Raw genomic sequence first — 21669 nt, forward strand, 5'->3', positions numbered from 1 at the left:
TGATATAAAAGCTGTAGTAGTTAATTTTAACTAATTTTTGTTAATCTAAGATATAATGCTGCTATTTTTAATATTTCTTCTAAGAGATCTCATTTATTTCACTGTTCTCTGTGTGCATATGATGACCCACCCCATGGTCTCTCAAATCATCCAAATGACTCAAAGATTAAACTCAAGGATCTAGTCTAGAATTAGTTGTAGTCTTTGGCTAGTATTATATTATTTCATCTTTTTTCTAGAATTATTATCTTCAATGTTCTCAATATTTTGTTTTAATATCATTCAATGTTTTATTATAAGCCAATAACAAATGTCATAAGGAATAAAAATCAAATAACTAGGGGGAAAAATAGTTAAATTAGTCAGCAAGAAAATTATTACTTATTGATATCAAAAGCTTAAAACAATTTACGACATGATCTATATTTCAAAGGGATCTCAAAGTAGAGACCACTTTTCAAAAAAATCTATTCTGCATTCTACAGATTCATTGTCACCCAGAAGTTCAAATTTATATTGTTTCATCATAGTGTATGTGTCTTCTTGACTTGAAAAATTATCAGCCATACTTTGGTTATAACTATGCGATTGGTATCAATGAATGTTCAAGTATATAGTGAGATCAATATTTTTAAATTTCAACTAAAAAAAAAAGTAAAGTGAAAATGAGGAATTTTAAGGAAATCTTAAATTATCTTTTTAAGATTTATTTGAATGTAATACTACAGAAATTCTTATTTCCTTGTATTTATTAATATCAAAGAAGTTTTTGTGAAAAACATCATGAAAAAAATTATTTCAATGCACAATGTAGTTATCAGATTTTTCTTATTTCTTTTCTATAACTGGTTAACTGGTTTTAATGAAATATCACATTAAGAGTGTTAAAATGCTGCAAAACCACAGACTGTTCATTATTTTATGACAAAATATATTCTGCAATTTCCCTGGTATCACTGAAGAAAAACATTACAGAGAACTGCCACTTCACCTTATTTGTTTTTTCCCTCAACACAACTGGTCAGTTGTTTTGACAGATCTCAATATCTACCTTGTTCTGTATCTAAAAATAAATAGTGAAGAATCAAATGACAGAAGAAATGTAGCCCTTCTGATGGTAGATTTTTGAAAAACTATTTTAAATTCAAATTGCTTGGTCAACAAAAGTGTGATAAATTTTTAAATGAAAAAAGTTTGCATGATTGAAATTTATACAAAATAAGCAAGGTGTGTGGCAATGAAGTTAAAAAAGAAAACAAGAAATTGTGAATAATTTTCTGTAATCAAAGAGTGAATCTTCAGGACAACTATTCCAGTAAATCCTCTCTTGAGATTAAAGAAATTAAGAAAAAATCTGCAATGTAATTCACAAGGGAAGGTGATTCATTGTTAATGGATTACATAACTTATTTCCTTAGAGTTTTGTTTGTCTCCAATATGAAATTTCTGAATACAAAAGTAATTAAAAATATTTGGTTTAAGTATATTGCTTGACTATTGCCTAAAAAGACAAGAAAATAGGAATGGGAATAATCCTAAAGATTTTTTAATTTATACAAGAAGCAATAAATTTCTTGATCATGGTTTTATTACAAATGCATCTTGTACTGGAGATTCTTTTTTATCACCATCTACAATCATTTTAAAATAAATTGAAACATTGATTAAATTGCCCAGTTCACAATACATAACAAAGTTCTCATGAATAGATGAAAAAATACAAAGCATAAAGTGATTGAATTAAGCCAGCAGAAGATTACAACTTTTATTGAAAACAAAGAAAACATTCCTGAGACTGACATAAAGGACAAGACAAAATCACTAATATTTTCTCTTTACTTAAGTAGTAAAAGTTCAGACAACCAGCACAGGTCCAACTCTCTTAAACCAGTTTACAATTCAAAGTACAGTAATAATTTAAATGGCTTTTTTCTATAAAAACAGAATCATTTTACAGCCTGAAGCACACTCACTGCACAAACCTGTAGTTAATATATTAGTGAAAAATACATGAAATGCATTCACAAGATATGCATCAGTTACAAATCTCTAACTTTCTGAGATGGTAATTATCTCTTGAAATCTAGCAAAAGACTTGCTCAGGGTAATCGCCACTAACTTAACTACTGAAAAACCAATAACTTCACATTTTCTCTAACAAAAGACAAAGAATGATTTAAATGCTGCACAAGATGTCCTGGATTTAATCAATTACATTTAACTGGTTTGGTTCCAAACCAATTTCTGACACTAAACAGCATCCAGATGCAGATATTTTACACAAGGATGGCAGGTGGTGGCACATTTCAGAGTCTACATCTTAGCAAAAAAATATTAACAATATAATCTGTAATTACAAGGAATTTTAGGTTCACACTCAATGATCTTCAGAATTGTTTGTAGATTAGCACTGTCGAGGAAATATATACCCCATGCAAGATATTTATCAATAAGTAAAGAGTGGGGCGAGTTTTTCTCACATTAGCTCATAAAAATGAGTACTAGTAAGTCAGAAAAGGACTCTTGAGCTTTCCTTATAACTTGTTCAGACATGATCTTATTAAAATTGTGATTTATCAAAAATCCTCTGTACAGGCTCAATGTAAGAAAATGCAATATTAAAAATATTTGCATAAATTTGTTAACTTTTAGGAATGGCATCATTCTTAACAGAAGGACAATGTTTTTTTAATGGCAACTAATCATATTCCAAACTTTTTTTTGAAGGCATCAGGAGACCTACTAGGGATCTCTAATGGGTATTTTAGCCATAAGGGTTATTGTGCAGTCACACAGGAAATAGTTGGTTCCTTGAGTTACTATACAATGCTATACAATACACTGAGACATTGTATTGAGTGACAATGTAACCAAACTTAAAAAAAATTCAAATTCTTGAGGCCAGTTAGATTTTTATCAGAGTTTTAATTTCTACAACCAGAACATTAAAAGTCTGCACTAGTTCTTAAAGTTCCAGCATTCTCAGCATTGAGGATCTTGTAGCATCAGATCTAAATCTACAGAATCATCAGGGTAAATCATATAATTAATCAATAGTCTGCATATGACAAGTAATCTAAAGAAACATTATTAGGAGTTTAATAATGAGAAATACACACACAAATTAATTGACACAAAGAATTACAGCAATAATATTTTTCATAAGGGTAAACACACTTTTATGATACTAATACCTTCATGTTTGATTTCTAAATCATATGTTGTAGTCTACTCAATGTATACAACAATTTATCATTTTTCATGCCAATTTAACATGTTTGTCAAGTCAATTTATCATTTGCCTTTGGAATACAGCCTACATCAACACTGGAACCTGGCTGTTTTTTTTTATGGGAAAAACATAATGCAACCGACCTTGGAGCTTCATTTAAACAGTTTAAAATAATCAACAGGCAAAAAGGTAATTCTCTACTACTTCCTGATCTAATTTTGATAAAGCATTAATGAAGCTGGAACATCTCTGATCCATCTGTAGTAAAGTATATAGTTTTTACACCAGATAGATATATCAATCTGTCATACTATTGAAAATAAATACCAGTCATTGGTAAGTCACTTTCATGCTTAGCATTTATAACTAGTTTCATTATGCATAATATAACATAGATGTTAAGAACATTAACAGAATATTGCTGTAAAGTATTAATTGCTGTGGCAATTAACTACAGTAGTTGAAGCATGCTTCAGAAATTAAATGAGTGCTGAGCACCATATATCCTTAATTTGGCTTCTTGTGATTTCATTTTGAGAGTAAGAAGCTGAAACATCTGTCATTGAATGATTTGACAAAACAAGCACACCAGATTTCTCAATAATAATCTAATAGAAAAACTGGTAGCATACATAAAGTTTAAATTTAAATAGCAACTTTGAAAAAAAAAACAATGTTGAGAAGATAAATGTTTTTAAATTAGTCTTAATTACAGCCAATCTTTACCATTGAAGATCATTTTTCAAATGAGAGATCAAATGCAAATTAAATTGATCTACTACTAATACATCTTCATTTCTATTTATTTCTTCTACTTATTGAGCCAGTATTCTAAAATAATCTTTTTTAATCACTTTTAAAGCAGATTTCCTGAAAAAATTGATGAATCCCAGAAAAAATAAGCTCTTTTTAAGATGTGTTTTATTTTTATCATAGACATTTTATCAAGACACATTGTTATGTGAGTCAGGGATTTTTGGGAGATTGGATTATTTTTAAATTTGTATGAAATTAAGCTTTCTGGAACTTTCATTGAAACAAAAATTCTGAATAGCAAATCAGCACAAAGAGAACAAAGCCAAAATTATGGGTGGTAGCCAGTTCCTCTTTCAACTTAATTTTATGAGTGAAATTATTTATAGTAATTTATATGATATAGTTGTGATGACAGTATAGGTATCATACAATAAGCTACAAAAAACTTCAGATGATACAGAACATCAAAGGTATCATGTTCATGTTCCTTATTAAAAATACAATCTGTAGCAACAAAAATGTCTCAAATCAGGTGACTGATTACAGAGAGTTAGATCTGTTAAGCGTTTCTCAATATCCTTTATAGCTACTTCATTTTGTTTTTTTATGTATTACTATAGTATTACTGTTACTTTTGTTGCTTAAAATTTGTACATGCATACATGTGTAAAAATACAATGCTACATTTTTATGCATCCAAATTCTAAAACTTTAGTTAGAATATTTGAATTTAGGAGAATAGCTTCCAATTTTAAATTTTAAATAACATAAGTAACAAATTGAAAAAAAAAACATATCCCTATACTAATCTTTTTTTGAGCTATGTACTTTTTGTGATTAGTCATTTAATAGATTTTATTTACTTTATTATTTAATTTTTCGATCCATATTGTCACATTCTTTCATACTTGATTCAACTGTTCCATGTACTTTGTTTTCCTTACAGATTTCACCTGTACTACCTGCTATTATCAAATTAGTTACCTAAAAACAATTAATCAACAGTTATTTTGTTTATTGCTTCATAGAGAAAACATAATTTTATTATCTAGGGCTCTTTGGGTATCAACCTAAAACCATAAAATTTTTACTATTCCACTTCACAGAATTCTCAACGTATATTATTGCATTATATCAATTTGACAAATAACATCTATAACATGAAATATTTTGGTTGGTTAAGAAAATTATTCAAAGTTTTACGAGAGTTATTTTTTTTCAAGGTCCGATCGGTCACAAAATTAAATTCACAGTGAAAATAAAAAATCTTTATTTGTAACAAGTACTTACATAGTTACGCTATTTCTCTACATAGTTGCCACTCCGATTTAGACATTTATCGTAGTGTGGTACCAACTTTACAATACCCTCATCATAGAACGGAGCCATCTCTGTTTTCAGCCACGTTTCTATGGTGGTCTGCAGCTCGATGTCTGTGCCAAAATGTTGTCCTCCGAGCCAGTGTTTCATATGAGCAAAGATGTGAAAATCAGATGGAGCCAAGTCCGTGCTGTATGGTGGGTGATCAAACAATTCCCAACGAAAACTCTGCAGGAACTTCATTGTTACAGCTGCAGTGTGTGGCTGAGCATTGTCCTGGAGAAAGACAATGCCTGATGACAACATTCCTCTCCGCTTATTCTGAATTGCCCTTTGTAGACGTTGAGTCACGCAGTATGAGGTTGCAGTGATGGTTGTGTCACGTTCCATGAATTCCACCAAGAGAACTCCATTCTGGTCCCAGAACACAGTAGCCATACACTTTGTTGGAGAAGGTTCGCTTGAACTTCTTTGGTTTACTGGGAGAATGAGAATGCATCCACTTTTTGGATTGTTTAAAATGGACCCATGTCTCTTCCCCTGTGACAATTTTGTTAAAAAAATTTTCTCCTTCATTGTGGTAGTGCTGGAGAAACGTTAGGGAGGCGTTCATTCTCATTGTTTTATGATGTTCAAACAGCATCTTGGGAACCCATCTCGCACACAGTTTGTAGTACTGAAGTCTCTTACTCACAATGGTGTAGAGAGCTGACCTTGAAATTTCAGGAAATGAATCACTCAATATAGAAATTGTGAACCGACGATTTTCTCTAATTGCCTCATCCACTCGCTCAACAAGATCATCGATTGACACTCACTTCCTTCCCTGACCGCCTGCATCATGAACATCTGTACGTCCTGCTTTAAAGTTCCTGCACCAATGTCGCACTTTGCTGTCACTCATTGAAGTTTCACCATACATACTTATTCGTCGATGAATTTCAGCTGCATTACACCCCTCAGCTTGAAGAAATCGAATTACCGCACACACCTCACACTTGGCGGGAGATGCTATTGTGTATACATGTTTACTGCTAGCTGCGTGTTCAGAACTACTAAATGAAGTGACGCGGCGTGATTGAAGGCCATACTAGAGATGCTGTGCAATACATATGCACAAAGGTTCATCCGATTTTTGCACGGGTTTTTATTTCGGGACCGATCAGACCTTGAAAAAAAAAACCCTTGTAAAATTAAATACATTATTATATATGTAAAATGAAATGAACATTATTAAAAGATTTAGGCAAGTGGAATACTTGTTAATAAAAATATAAATGTGTTTTAACTAGAACGAAAAACTATAATTACAATAAAAAATTTTAGCACAACAGATTTGCAACAAAATTTGAATACTTGAATACCTTGTGGAATACATTACAGTGCATAACAGTATCTTAAAACTGTTAATGTTTTAAAACAAAAATCACTTTTAATAAATTCTTTTTGAAAATGCTTTATTTCTTTGCAATTTTTCAGTCATTTTGCAGCTAATGAAGCTGGCTGAGATTACTGAATTGTGATCACCAAATTTGGCCACAAGAAGTGACTACAAATAATAGCAGTAAAACTGATTTTAGTTTACTGTCATTTAACAAGTTTACACTATAAAATTACATTGCCAACAATGGACAAAATGAAACAAAGCTAAAAAGTAAATCTCAGTATTCATCTAAACAACTATTAAAAAGTAAAAATGTTGTAAAGAAGAAATACATGTATCATTAATATAGTCTGATAAAAATTGTCCTGCAATAATACTAACATTATATTCTAATCAAGAAATGGTAAAGGCACATCCTAAAAACAGACAGTAGAACCTAATAAGTATTCAATAGATGTATTCCAAAAAATAGCACTAAAAAAATAACTGATACAAAATAAAATCTGTAATATTAGAAAAAAAATTCCAAGAAAACTATGAAGATATTACCATGCTTATGCAGAATTAAAAAAATAATTTACAGCAGTATTATGAACTTATGATTATTGTACCATCAGTGCTAGTTTTGTAAATAGGTTTTGGAACATTATTGCCATTTGTGATGTTGAAGAGTGGTGCAGTTTAAATTGTGTTAATTTAGAATGTTATTTTAAATCACACATTTTTTTCACACTTTCAAGCAAAGACTAATCCAAAAACCAATGCTACAATCCAATAACACAAAATTTACAATGCTTCCACAACTTGTCTCTAAAGAAGCTTGATTTAGGGTGAATGCTAACTCACAGGTTAAAATATAAACTATAGTGTTATAAATTTTCTCCAATTATTCCAGTAAAAATTGAAAAATAAAAAGTTAAAAATAACATGGAATATAATTTTTACTTACTCTATCAGGTTATTGACTGGTTGCTGTTCAACAAAAATTATACCCCTTTTTTACAAATCACATTTTAAGAGTATTTTATGATTCTCTTGAAAGCAAAATTTACTGCAGAAAAATTGGTTTTATTAAAGCTGAAAATGTTTTATGTTAGCCTTGATTCCTCCCTATTACTACACCACAGAAATTGGGCTAGCTAAAGCTAAAAATTAAAAATAAATTTTGTTCTATTTCTGAAGAATTCATTTCATTTGTTAATAAGATTTTTATATTATAAATTTAAATTTAAAGTTATTTTAAATAAATGTAAAATTATTACTTTGACACAAAATGTAATTTCTTTTAGATGTCACTTGGTTTCACATCTTGCAAATGACCATTGTTAAGATACTAAAATCACCCATAAATAAGCATTATTTAGTTATTTAAAAAAAATTATTTTGACAAAACAGTATTGTAAGCAAATGATAAAATAAATAATACATAAAGACAAATTCATTACCCAAATTAATTTTATTTTAAATTTTCTAGATGAATTTTTGCAATGTTTTAAAACAAACCACTCTTTTCAATTCAAAATCAGATATCAAAAATTTTTCATATGTCCAAAACTGGAGTGCTATTGTTTTCTCCTGTACCACAAGGAACTGTTGCACTAAAATAACAGTAGACTTTCTATTCCTTACCAAATAGTAATTTATTAATATTGTGTTAGAAAGTATAAAAAATTAATTCATGCAGTAATAGTTAATTAAAATGACTGTTTAGTTATAGTTAATACGACAGTAGGGGACTTACACTTTTTTAGGGGGAAGGAAAAAACTAGGTCATCATAATTACCTTATAAGTCAGCAAAACACCATACTACAGATTTATCATACAGTATATATATATATATATATATATATATATATATATATATATATATATATATATATATATATATATATATATATATAAATAATGTAATGAGAAACAATCAAAATAAAGTCCAACAAGCAAACTAAATTAATTTGGGGTCCATATACAAAATGAAATAAACCAATGTTGGTAGTAAAATATCTATAAATAATGTAAAATATTATTATATTACATTGATAAAAATTATCTATTTTGCAAGATTTATATATTTTTCTTTTTTCTATTAACAGAAAAAGAATAATTTTAATTTTTTCCATTTAATGTGATGGATTTTCCTTGTACGAGACATCAAAACAACTCTTTATGTTTTTTAAAGATTTTTTTAAAAAACTGCCCAATTTTTGTTATACTGCAATGAAAATAGGAACCAAATTATGGTTAACTTTAAAAAAAATATCAACTTTCAGAAACAGGTTTTCTGTATAAGATTTTTAAATGAATCACAGAAACAGACAGTTAAAAGTATATTTTTCAAAAGGCCTCAAACAAGCTTATTATTTCAAAATATTGTATTGCAATCAATTTTTGATGTACATCTCTATCTAGTTATAAGTCAATATGTCACATATTTCAAAAATAAATGATACTTCTTTTTGCACTAGCACATGTTTTGAAAGTTTCTGGATAAGAAATTTCCACTTTACTAGGTAGGGTCATGGTGAAGGGAAGACATGGCCATTAGTGCTGACAGACCTCAAAAAGCCTTCAGAAGGTTTTTACCTGTAGGGGTTATATTAAAGAAACTACATGTAACATTTGTAACCTGCTTTAAACACTGCAAGAACTGAACTACAATTTAAATGATTGTAGGGCAACAACTGTTTAGCTCAATCAACTCACACTAATATTAAAAAAAAAAGATTGGCTAGTCTCATATACTTTTAATACTTACCTGCTTAGAACAAGGTAAAGTGCAGTTCTATGACACTTTTGTAGTCTTCTGTAAAAGAAAAGCATACTCTGACATTTGATTTGTTGTACCTCCTTTCTGGATTAGTTAGGTAACTTTATCATTCATTGCAAGTTACGAAATACATTAAATATAATATTTTGATGAAACAACTACATCTTATATATGTATAACTGCATCAGCCAAAATAACAGATTCCATGACAAAAGATTATTTTAGAAATTAACAGAAGGTTATAAAATTTATGGAACCTATATTACCATTTCATTCTCCATTTCTCCTGTTCTTCGTGCTTGCTTTGCTGTATGAGAAGTCCAATTTTCTTCTAATGCTCTGTTCCATTCCTAAACAAAATTAAAACAAATTTGCTTTAAATATCATTTAATATAAAGTTAAAAGTGTCAATTATTATCATTTCATTATTTAAGTAAAAACATTACACAACATTTAAAAAAGCAATTTATATTATGAATGCTTTCAACAAAACTAGAAATATACGTAAAACTTCAAGTCTATGTTCAAACTAGAAAGCTTTTGGAAGTTTGCTTTTGAATAAAAAAAATTCCATTTAACACAACACTTCAATAAATTTGAATATAGAACACCAAAATTCTGAATATCACTATTTGTTCATCTGTTAATTCATTAATTTCTTTGACATAAAGGTTTCGTCATTTTAACAGTTGTATGTGATCAGCTTACACAAAAATGAGATTAGAAAAATTTTAAAACCATAATAAAAATATTTAGAAGTAGTCCAAAAGAGCATTAGAGCAATATTTTCAAGGAGCATTAGTTAAAATCAGTTATTATTCCTGGGAGGTGGAGCTTTTGGCTTTTTAGAGTACCAACAACTAACTTTATTTGAGGAAAATATTCTCAAGTATACAGACTATAAACTAGAAATCTCAGGTCCTGGATAAGATAGGAAAATGTATCCCAGTTTAAACAGCCTAAAAATTGAAGGGTATGAACTAAGAATAAAATAAGATGCAAGGCTCATTCAGAAAAAGGTAAGAAATATGCTTAAATTTTTTTTAATAGTAGACAATTAATGCATATAATCTATGGTATGGTTAATCTTTTTGACAATGTGTATTCAATATTGATGGAAGCTTTCTTGTGAATAATCATCTTACAGTTTATAATTCAGAATATTTCTGTAGCTGCACAATCCTGGAGAAGAGTAATGGTTAAGTCTATTCTATAATGGTTAAGTCTATTCTATAATGGTTAAGTCTATTCTATAATGGTTAAGTCTATTCTATAATGGTTGTTTGCTTGTAGAAAAAATTACTTCACAGCATCTACTTCAACAAATGGATGAAGTCTTTTGCTGCTCCCAACCTGGATAAATGCACCTTAACTCACAAGGAGTTGTGGACAGGGTTAATTCCAAATGACTAACATCATTCTATCTTTCAGTTAGAATTGGTTATCTTGTTTTACGATCACTTTGTGAGCAGACTATTCTTTCTTGTTGTCCATATTTTTTCTGAAATATCCCTAATAATTTTGTGGTTTAAAAATATGGATTGGGGTTGAGGTACAAATTTCATCATCAGGTCTAATTCTGATACTTATATAGCAAATTCATATAACATGAAAAAATCTGGTCTATATAAGAACATACATGAATTTCTTAAAAATCAAAATGAGTAGGTGCTGTTAATTTGGCTCACAGCTTTAATTATAGTATTTCTTTCATCACTCTGTGTTAATATAAAATCAAAAAACAACCCTTCTTGGATGGAACCATTATTATATATGTATATGCAATATGGAAAAACTTTCAATCTGATTCTAAGAAAGGTTGTTTTTTTTCTATTGCATTATTTCATTTGCATGTTCCACATGCTTCTATTACAGACCACCACAGAATTACATCTATTTAAATAGCAGTATTAACCTCTAACTTAATAGATTTATGTAATAAAAGATAATTTAACTTATATGATCACAGATTTAAAAAATATTTCTTTAATAAAAAAAATGTACATAAATGTACATACTACAATATCTACATACTATATAATGTACATGATTTATCTTGTAATTAGAATTATATATAGCCTTTTTGCTTATAAAATAAGCAAAAAATATATTAATAAAATATTTTTTTGCCTACATTACTTATAAAATTATGTACAATAATGTTGAAGTCTTTTGTACTTTATGTTGTCAAATTGTATTCATCTAACACAACAGGAAATTGCTCTTTGTAGTTAATATTTTGAATAATAATATTATATTATAATTATTAATATAGTTAATATTTTAAATATAATGCAGGAAAGGGAAGGTGACCTTAACATATGGATTCTTCACAACAACCTCACTTCTATTGATTTCTTACATTTTAGTTCTTGCAAACATTTAGATTTTTAATTTTGTTTTCAGTCTAATTACAAACATCACACTATACAGAACAAAGGTACATTTAATAAAGGTAAATTTATTATCTTGAATGGATCTTATTACATGTTATAGCTCATTTTGTTATATATAATTAAGAAAAAATGTTTGTATATCTCCAAAAAACATTCTTTTTCATGGTTTTCTGAATTAAATTTACAGTAGTGTGTTTAGTTTCCAGTTCTTGCAAAATTCTTTTTTTACCTTTTTTTTTGGTTTGTATTCAGTGTCATCACTGATCTTCAATGAAATGAATTGTTATTCCTGGGAATAACATCTTTGCTGTAAAAGGATATGAAGGATCGAAGATTTTACATTTAATAATTCAGTTGTAGTCCTGGGTGCAGATTCAATTTGATAACTGTATAATGTTTCCATTGTTGGCTAATGTTTACACTATTTGATGCCTTAAAAATATAACAGTGAGACCCTTATGTACCTCTATTTCATAATATGGCCCAGTGTAAAATAAAAAAAAATATTCTCTACAAACTGTTAAGTTTCAAAATCTAGAATATCTTAGGGGAGTATGAAAGACAAAATGCAAATGCCAAAAGCATGTATATTATTAAACTTCTTTATGCTGTGATCATTTGTAGGTGTGATTCATGATCACAGAACTCTGTATTACTCCAGAATTTGTAAAATGAATAAACAAAAATTTACTGATAATCGCTTCTACAAAACTAAGATTTATTTTTACTAAACAATGTACTAAGTGCCCCTAACAGCAAAAGCATTTTCTTTAGGCTTACCTATATTTTACAAGCTGGTGGATTCCCATACAGAAGGTTTCAAGAAGTATTTTTGATATCAATCTGTAGATAAATTGTCAATATGTAGACTAATTGCAAGCAATAGTAAAGACCAAAATACTCTGTCCCATAATAAAGATTATAATATTTTAAGTACTTTTTAAGGAGTAGCTATTACAGAAGAATCAATTTTTATTCAATCAGAATCTTTCCTACTATTCCACTCAGATACTTTAGTCCATTTTTCTTCTTAATTGTAATAGTCTGTGTATAAGTGTGCATTTAATGTTTAACTCTGCCTCTTACTTCATTTTCTAGTGTTTGTATTAATTTGTTTATTCTATGCCTATGCATGATCAACATTTAGAAATGGTGTTCTCTTATCATGTAACTCACTAAGAGGAAGTACTTCATCAGCTTCATTGATTGAAATCTTTTTCTATCACCTTTGTAAAAAAATAATGATTCTAGCAAGTTATTTATATCTTCTTTTAATATCTGTGCACTGTTCTCTTATAAAACAAATATTCACAGTAAATTGATGGAAAGCAGTCTCTATAACTTAGTGCTGTGCTGTAACATTACTGTGAATGATTTTAATTGTCTATTTTTCAAGTACTACTAGATAAGGACCAAATAAAAGTATCTGAGTAATCATTAACTAACAAAAATATTCTTCTGATGCTCAAAAAGTATTAAATGATTAAAAAAATTATATACTTGCATTTGTCATTCTGGGAAAAAATATATTTTCAAAAAGACCTGAATATTGCCTAACTGTTAGTTATCGGTATTGTTTTATAATAATTCTATTCTTGACCTTTTTATAAAAATGAACAGAAATTTCCTATCTCACTGAAAATTGTGATCTATTAAAACTTATTTTTTGTTGCATTTATTTATCAATCAATACTATTCTTCCAAAAGTGAGAAAGCTACTATTTATACTAAAGTTGGGATTAAAATATTAGATAAATCTGTATATATTGTAAAATTCATAATTCAATAAACTAGAAAGACCATATTACAAACATTCAAACTGAGCTATATAATCTGGTGATAAAATGTCTAAGACTACCTTAATCATTAAATATTTTTTGAATGAAACAGAACTTTTTTTTTGTATAAGTAGTATTTTATTTGTCATACTACTTTTCACAGATTAAAGTTTATACTATTATCCATATCAAAACCTGTATGACAGATTTTAATTAATTTCTTTTTTCACTAATTAATTCTTATTAATAAAATGAAAGTGTTGTGAGAATATACAACTGTACTAGTTTATTGAATTGCTTTGTTGATATGAACATTTTTTACTTATAACTAAAAATATGAGTAATAATGATCTTGTTTAAAGTAAATTTTACATCATTGCCTTTAAATCCTTTTTGAATTGATTTCTAAGATCGTTAAATAAAAAATGCGTTTCTAACTACCAGCATTTCTCTTTACTTTCCATTTTTTCTTTTCAAACTGTTACTCCAGAGATTTCTAGGTTATGGAATAATCAGGTAATAAGGATGTGTAGTATTTTGTATAGAACCCTTCCTGATAACTACCACTTTTACTACGTTCAGTTGTTACTAATTACAGATTTTTTTTTAAACTTATAAGCATTTAATTTATCTAAATTATCAAGATCCTTTTCATTTAATTATATTTGATAATTTTCCTATTATTTATGTCAATCAAAAACATTTTTTAACGATCTTTGATGATTATATTTAATCCTTGTTCCTCAAGGCTGTGTCATATGAGACACACATTCATTGACCTGTGCACACACCAAAAGGGATGCAGTTGCAGTAAGGAGTTGCATGAATTACTCTGCATGAGTATTGCAACACATTGTCTTCTTAATTTGCATGCTTTCAGAACAAGGTTGAAGCTGTATTTCATACAACACAGCCTTATGATTTAGTCACATTTTTTCTATTTCTATCAAGGATGATTTTATGACAGCTCATTTTCTTTCCAAGTATTATGACTAATCCAAGTAAATATATATCAGATGAAATTCATTATAAGTGTCAATAGGAGGTGTTGGATGAAACAAGGGCACTGATATTGGTGTTACCTGTAGCAAAATGGACAAAATTTTATCAAATAATTGTGTTCCAGATACCTCCTCACCATCTGGAAATGATTTATCAGATATTGACATTAATGATAATCATGGCATGGAAAATTAAAAAATGATTATATTACCATTATTCTACATCATGAATATGATGTAGAACAAGTTACACTGGACGATGTTGACAAAAATTTATGCTGAGAAAGGTTGGTAAAACTATTTGGAGTGTCTATTCAACAACACAAAAGAAAACATTATTTCTCACCTTCCAGGACCAAAAGAAGCTGCAAGTGGACTTGCTCAAGTATTTGAAATATTTATATTGTTTATGAGCAATGACCATTATTGACAATATATATTCTAAAATTACATGTGAAGCAAGAAAGAAAAGATTAAATTCACTGCATTTTGAGAAAACTTATTTCTCAAAATGAAGAAACAGAATTGTAAACAACATTACAGTCAGAGTATTTAACTATTGATGAAACCCTTCTGAATTTGGGGAATATACATTTTGAATGGGCAGACAATTATGGGCTAAAAATAATTTCTATGTGGGAGAAACATTTTTGTGGAGGGATCCTGTATATTGGGAAGGAAAAGGGACCAAATCCAGTGTTTTATTTCTAACTCTAGATGTAATGACTCAAAAAGCTTAAACAGAAAGATCACTGTTACTGGCTTTCATCAAGGAGTTGGCTGGCAAGTTGATAGAAAGCCAACTCACATTCTAACAGTGAGAAAAAATAAACAAGAAATCCCTCTTTTGATGTTGAGCTCCTTCTGGCTTAAGTCAATTTATGTATGATAAAATGCTGGTTACTCACATGTACAAGAAAAACAAATGCAGAATTCTATCTTCCATGCATTTTACCAGATCTCAAAATTTGAATTATTGAATTTTACAATCTCACTAAAGGAGGTGTAAAATATTTGATAAATTATGTCATGCAAAAACAATGTAAAGAATAATTAGTCAGTGGCCAATGAGGAGTTATATTTACAGTGTCTTGGATGTTGAACTGAATGCAAATAAAAATCAGAACATATGATAAATTCGTTCCTAAAAAGCTTTGAACCAATATCGGCAACTTTCTTGCCACATCCATTGTTTTTGAAAAAGAGCCGCCATCCAACCATGGATCACCAGGAAAACCCAGGAGGTGTTCATACTGTGATTAGAGGAAGAGTGTAAGAGGATATAGCATCTCTGCCTGAAATGCGACAAATCTGCCTTTGGTGAGTGAATGCAAAATTATTTGCAAACTGTCTATAGGGAGAAGATTCTTGCAAATCAGATCTGAGTTTGTTGCACCATTTTGTTTATAATTTCACCGATCATAGTTTCACAAGTTTTGTTATCTATATCCCTTAAGAGAATTACAATAAAATTTATTTAGTCTTCATGCTAATGCAAAGTTTATGTTAAATACAAAAACATTGTGGGATCCCTAAAGTGTTCTTTTCCACTTCTACTCTGTTAGTGGAGGAAATAAATCTTTTACTTGTTATTTTTCAATTTTTTGTTGAATAAAATGATTTTACACAGATTTTTCTCATTGAGAAAAGTCTTTTAAATGCTATAAAGTGAATTCTGTTTTTTTTTTTTTTAACTTACAATTTAATTTTTTTTTTTTAGATGTTTATTCACTTTTTTTATACTTATATCAGTTCATTTATATTTATATTTATATTCAAAATTACAGTAAAAGCTCCCATTCATTTCAGTTCATTGAAAGAACTGCTTTGTAACTTGCCTTAGCAGATAGGCAAATATTTAAATAGTTGCAAGATTTCATCAATGAATGACTTTTCTTTGGCTATATTTCAATAAAAAAGGAACCAGTAAATGCTGAGCTTGTTTAAGTTTGTTCATATTTGTTTTTGCCTAAACCAGTAATTTTACCAAGAAATAGCACAGTTTTGAGAACATCATATTATATCATACAACCTTACAGTGAGCGCCCAGAATGTAGCCTTGTGGAACAAGGGTTAAAAATCTTTAATGATATGTTAATACAACATTGAATGATATGATAATAAAGAGGTAAGTGATGTAAGAGAGAAGTTTATGAAATATAAAAAAATTCTTTAAAAGAGTGGGAAACAAGAAAGCAATTTTATTAATAATGACAGCAAATGGCTATTAAGTTTTAACACTCTTTAACTATTATAATCAGAAAACTGTTTTCAGATTTGATACTTTTATATCATGAAAAACTTTGTTAAATGAAAAATCAACAAAGAATTTTATATCTATGTAATGTAATATCTAATTAATTACAAAGCTGTTTGACTACCAGAAATGACTCATTTTCAGATAAAGAAATAGAAGCATTCTAAAACATTATTGGATTCTTGACACCTACAGAAAGAAAATTTATATATTTTTTATTGAAAAACTCTTGGAATAACTGAATAAAAGGTCAATGCTATTTCATTTTATGATTTTTATTTAAAATTGCTTCCATTACTTTTACAAAGCATATAAAATAAGAAATGATATATCTTATCACTGAATTAAGTTATTGATGGATTCAAGATCATTTTTTTAACACTTCTTTGTACTAATGTAAACACACCATCTGAATCATATTTCAACAATTCATACAAGAAGAGTAAAAGAAATATTGCAGTGAATAAAATATATTACATTTTACAGTATTTGTAACATTCTAATTCTGTAAAAAAAAGGTTAGTTGAAGGAACATCTAACGGTTGTTAAATTTTACTATGTTATTCCAGCTTTTGCCTCATTATCTCATTTATTTTGGACTTCATTTTGATGAAGCTTGATGCCTGACATTACCTTTGCTATAGCATTTTCTCTCTCCTGTATAATGTCATTGAGCTGCTTTATATCTTCCTCATGTTTTGCTTCCTTGCTCTTAAGTAACCAAATAAGTTCATCGCGAATTTTCAGTACATCAGTTTGCATTTTTACAATACGATCCCTTTGATCCAGTTGTAGATTCTTTTGATTTAATACCTGATTCAGCTGCAAGTTGTCTTTGGCCAGTGCATCAACTGTTCTTTCTAAATCCACCACCTTAGCACAAAAAATAAGTACAATCTCTGATCAATAATTTTAAATTAATAAAATAAAATATATTTAATAAATATAGGAAATGTACCATTTACTAACAGCACAAAAAAGTTAACTTTGTTTCACGTTATATGTATTTCAAAACAATGTATTTCATGTTATATTTTCTTGCTATATTCAATTGAGAAATATAATATATTTCTCACTAGAATGTAAACATTTTCAAAATATAACAATTAACAACAACATAACATAAAAATTTTTCAAATTATTTGATTATGTGTATAGTGGAGAGTTGATGTTCTACTCCATCTTTACCAGTTAGGATGAATTTTGCCCACTGGGACAGGAAATGTTCAAGTACAGTAAACCCAAGTCATTTGCAAATTTTGTTACATGTTTTGCAATCCTGACTAATTACTGAATTCATTCAGGACAATTCAAATTTCTTTTTAATTTACTTATTTTGTATACCTTAAATATTTTAAATAATATTCATTAGTTACATACATTAGTTATGTATAACTAATATACATGTATTACATATAAATATACATGTATTATACATGTTTACATATAAACTTAGCACAAGAATAAAATCTAAGGGCATATTTACATATGTAAATATGCACTTTTATTACTTTATATATATATATATATATATATCTTGATAGTAATAACACATAAAGAACCCTGTTCTCTGGTTTTTGAAATACAGTCCTTGATCAGGAAACAACAGGTACTGTGTAAAAGTTATTTAAACAGAATGAAAGATATTGAAAATTATAGCTTTTTCCCTTTGCCAACACTCTTAAAAGGCTGTTAGCAATCTATTAGACCTAAAGGGCAAGGGGACAGTTGCTTTAACAATATCCTTTTTTAGGGAGACTTGACATATCTGTATGTCAACAATTTTAGTGTGTTTAAGTTCTGAATGAACACAGTAGGTGCTCCTACTAGGGCGAAGGCTGCTGAGGTTTAAATTTGAGCAGGAACTCACTAGGAAAAATAACACTATCCTTAAGATTCCTACACACTTTCCATACTGACTAACTTTTCACTATCTTCAACAGTGCAATTTGTTTTTAAATAGATTAGCCTTTTCTCTCAGCTGTAATATTTCTTTTCATCTCAATTTTTAAGTTCAGATAAAACCATACAGTCAAACTCCTCAAATATTTTGCAAACTGGTTTTCCAAAACTCTCCTCGACCTTACATTCTAGTTTTTTGCTTTCACATCACTTTAGATTCTTTCATATAATTGTGAAAAGAATTCCTTCAGCAGTACAAATGTTCCATCCTTAACTGTTTTCTATTATTTAAAATATATGTAACATACTTTTGTCATGTTAGTTTTAATTAAAAATGTTTATTTACTAGCACATAAACAGTAGTTAAAACTAGTGAAACAACTAATTAATATCATTTATAATTTAACTACTAGTAAATCAATGAAACTAGTATTAAAACAATTTAAAAAGTTAGAAATATACATAATTTTTTAAATCTCAGGTCCCTAGCTTTCATCATTAAAATTCTATCATTAGAATAGAAGAAAATCAAAATGCAGACATTCTGCTTCTTGCTTTATTATATATGTCTTGTATTATTTGTATTGCAATTAAACCCAATTAAAAGGTTCAATTTCTTAAAAAAACAGAATCCCTCTGAAAAATTTCAATCTACTAAGACTATGGATTCAGAAATCCAGAACACTGAATATAATTTTGTTATTCAGACTGTCAGTATATAAATTTTTTAATTATTCCATTAATTTACTGAATCATTTTTTTAAAGAAAAATTAGAATATGCCTTTTTGTACTTCTTACTTTAGAAAAAGAGAACAACTGATCTTAAATTAACCTCAGTTCATTAATAATACTCTTTTTGCAATTTCCTTTTTAATAGAAAACCTGTAAATCAGCATGAAAAAATGAGCTTTTATAAAATATTCAAGTAATATGATTCACTTTCTAGATTAATCTAGATCATATTAATAATTTATTAGTATTAAAATACTTCACAAGGAAACGGCACTATACTGTATTATACTTTTGAAAAAACCTTTTTTAATAATTATTAGCAATTAATCTTTTAAGAAAAATATTTTAATTTCTATACACACACGTGCGCATGTGCCTTAATAGTGCACGTTATTACACTAAGAAAATAAAATAATTTTGGAGTTGTCAAAAAAAAAAAAAAAAAAAAAAAAAAAAACGATAAAAAATGTTTAATTTATTAAATAGTAACTAAAACATATGGTATTCTTATAGGTCAAAGTATGTCTTATGATGAAAGATAAACAGACAATTTTTCTACACATAAATTGTCTCCGACATTTATCACAACAGTAACAGTATAAATTTAAAAAGCACATTGAAGTTTTAATTTCCTAAAACATTTCCAGACTGGATGATCTAGTTTGATATTAAATACATTAACAAAAAAGCTTTTTAACGATTCTTGACTATTAGAGCATAGGCCTCTACTCTTGGAACACAAAATAAAACTGAACTAGTGAAAAATGTAGCATTTTTAAATTAATTTATAAATGTAGTGATAATTAAGGATGTATAAGGAAAACTAAAAAGAATTAAAAGTAGCATTTAGAGAATTATAAATACTAGAAGATCAAAAAAACTGGTTGTAGCCCAACATTACCTGCAAAATAGAAACAAAATTATTTTATTAGACAGTCCATACAAAAGGAGTTACATAATTGGGAAACTTGATTTATCAGCAAAGATGCAGAAAGTTCATTATTGAGTTGTGATAGGGGAACCAATATAAACCTTTAATAATATTTAATGATTTTTTTTTTAATTCTTTCTTGTATGTAAATTATATAATTATCACATTTCTTCCTTTTTTGTTCATGGAAGAAACTTGTTTGATTTAAGATCCAAATTTTTTTGAGTATTATATAAATTTATCCCTCTGTAAATAAAAGTTGTGTGCATAAGTTATGGATGGCAATCCAAGATGAAGTTTTATTCTCTCAGTGTTTTATAAATTCTATTTTTTAAATATTATTAGTTTACTATAATTTTTTCATATATATGAATACAATTTTTATCTGCTCATCACATAAAAATTTTTCATGAGAGCCAACAATCAGTCTTCACACATCTTTCAGCTTCATACACAGTATTCCAGTAGACTTCTCATTTCAGTAATGATGCACTTCCTAAGAAGTTTATGTAAGTAGCACATACTGATTTTCAGCAACTGTTTTTACAGATTTATTCAATGCTTATAAAATGTATAAGTTTGTGTGTTTCAGATACACATTTTATGCAGTAGTTCCTTATTTTGTGTTTTCTGGGATTCAGATGACAGCCTAAGGAAATCCTAAGGTTAGGCTCCATTATTATAAGCCAACGCACTAATTTTCTCAAGTTCTTTCACATAAAGGATTTAAATAGTTCACCTTGATAACTCATCATCCATCACATCTGCTGCTTTCCTATCCAACGCTAAAAACTTTTTGCATGTTTGTCATCTCCTTTTTTCCTGTATTTATGTGTACCCTATACTTAATCAACTAAGGAAAAATTTTTTTCATTGATACATTTATTCATCTTAGTTATAATCTTATCTTTCCCATGTACGTTTTCATATATACTTTCTTTAAATAATTAGTAGTCTGAATTCATCTTCTAGTAATCTTGATTAAGTTACTCGAGATCAATTTTTTATTCATTTTTAGTTTTCTGTAGGTTGCTGCTACAGTTTTCATCATTCTTGACACTTTTCTTCTATTTGAAATAATTTTCTCAAAATCCTATCTTATAATTTCTTTACCTGTAATCATTTTTCTCATCCCATCAGTTCTTTAGAAACATTCTTAGTTTTCTATCTGTACATCCTTTTCCAATTTTGTTAATAATTTCCCATGCTTG

At 28.4% G+C, this 21669-nt stretch overlaps 1 protein-coding gene across 1 annotated transcript in view; it reads right to left on the bottom strand.

The window, feature by feature from the left end:
• The window catches only part of LOC142318827 (uncharacterized), a 105576-nt gene that overhangs the window by 5077 nt on the left and 78830 nt on the right, over window positions 1-21669 (bottom strand). Inside the window, exons 15-16 of the mRNA XM_075355349.1 lie at window positions 17526-17765; window positions 9727-9810 (exon numbers count right to left, since the gene is read on the bottom strand). Of these exons, the coding sequence (XP_075211464.1) occupies window positions 9727-9810; window positions 17526-17765 (324 nt within the window). The remainder of the gene's footprint in view (window positions 1-9726; window positions 9811-17525; window positions 17766-21669) is intronic.

This window comes from Lycorma delicatula, chromosome 2, assembly GCF_047948215.1.
Source record: "Lycorma delicatula isolate Av1 chromosome 2, ASM4794821v1, whole genome shotgun sequence".
Classification (NCBI taxonomy): Eukaryota; Metazoa; Arthropoda; class Insecta; order Hemiptera; family Fulgoridae; genus Lycorma; species Lycorma delicatula.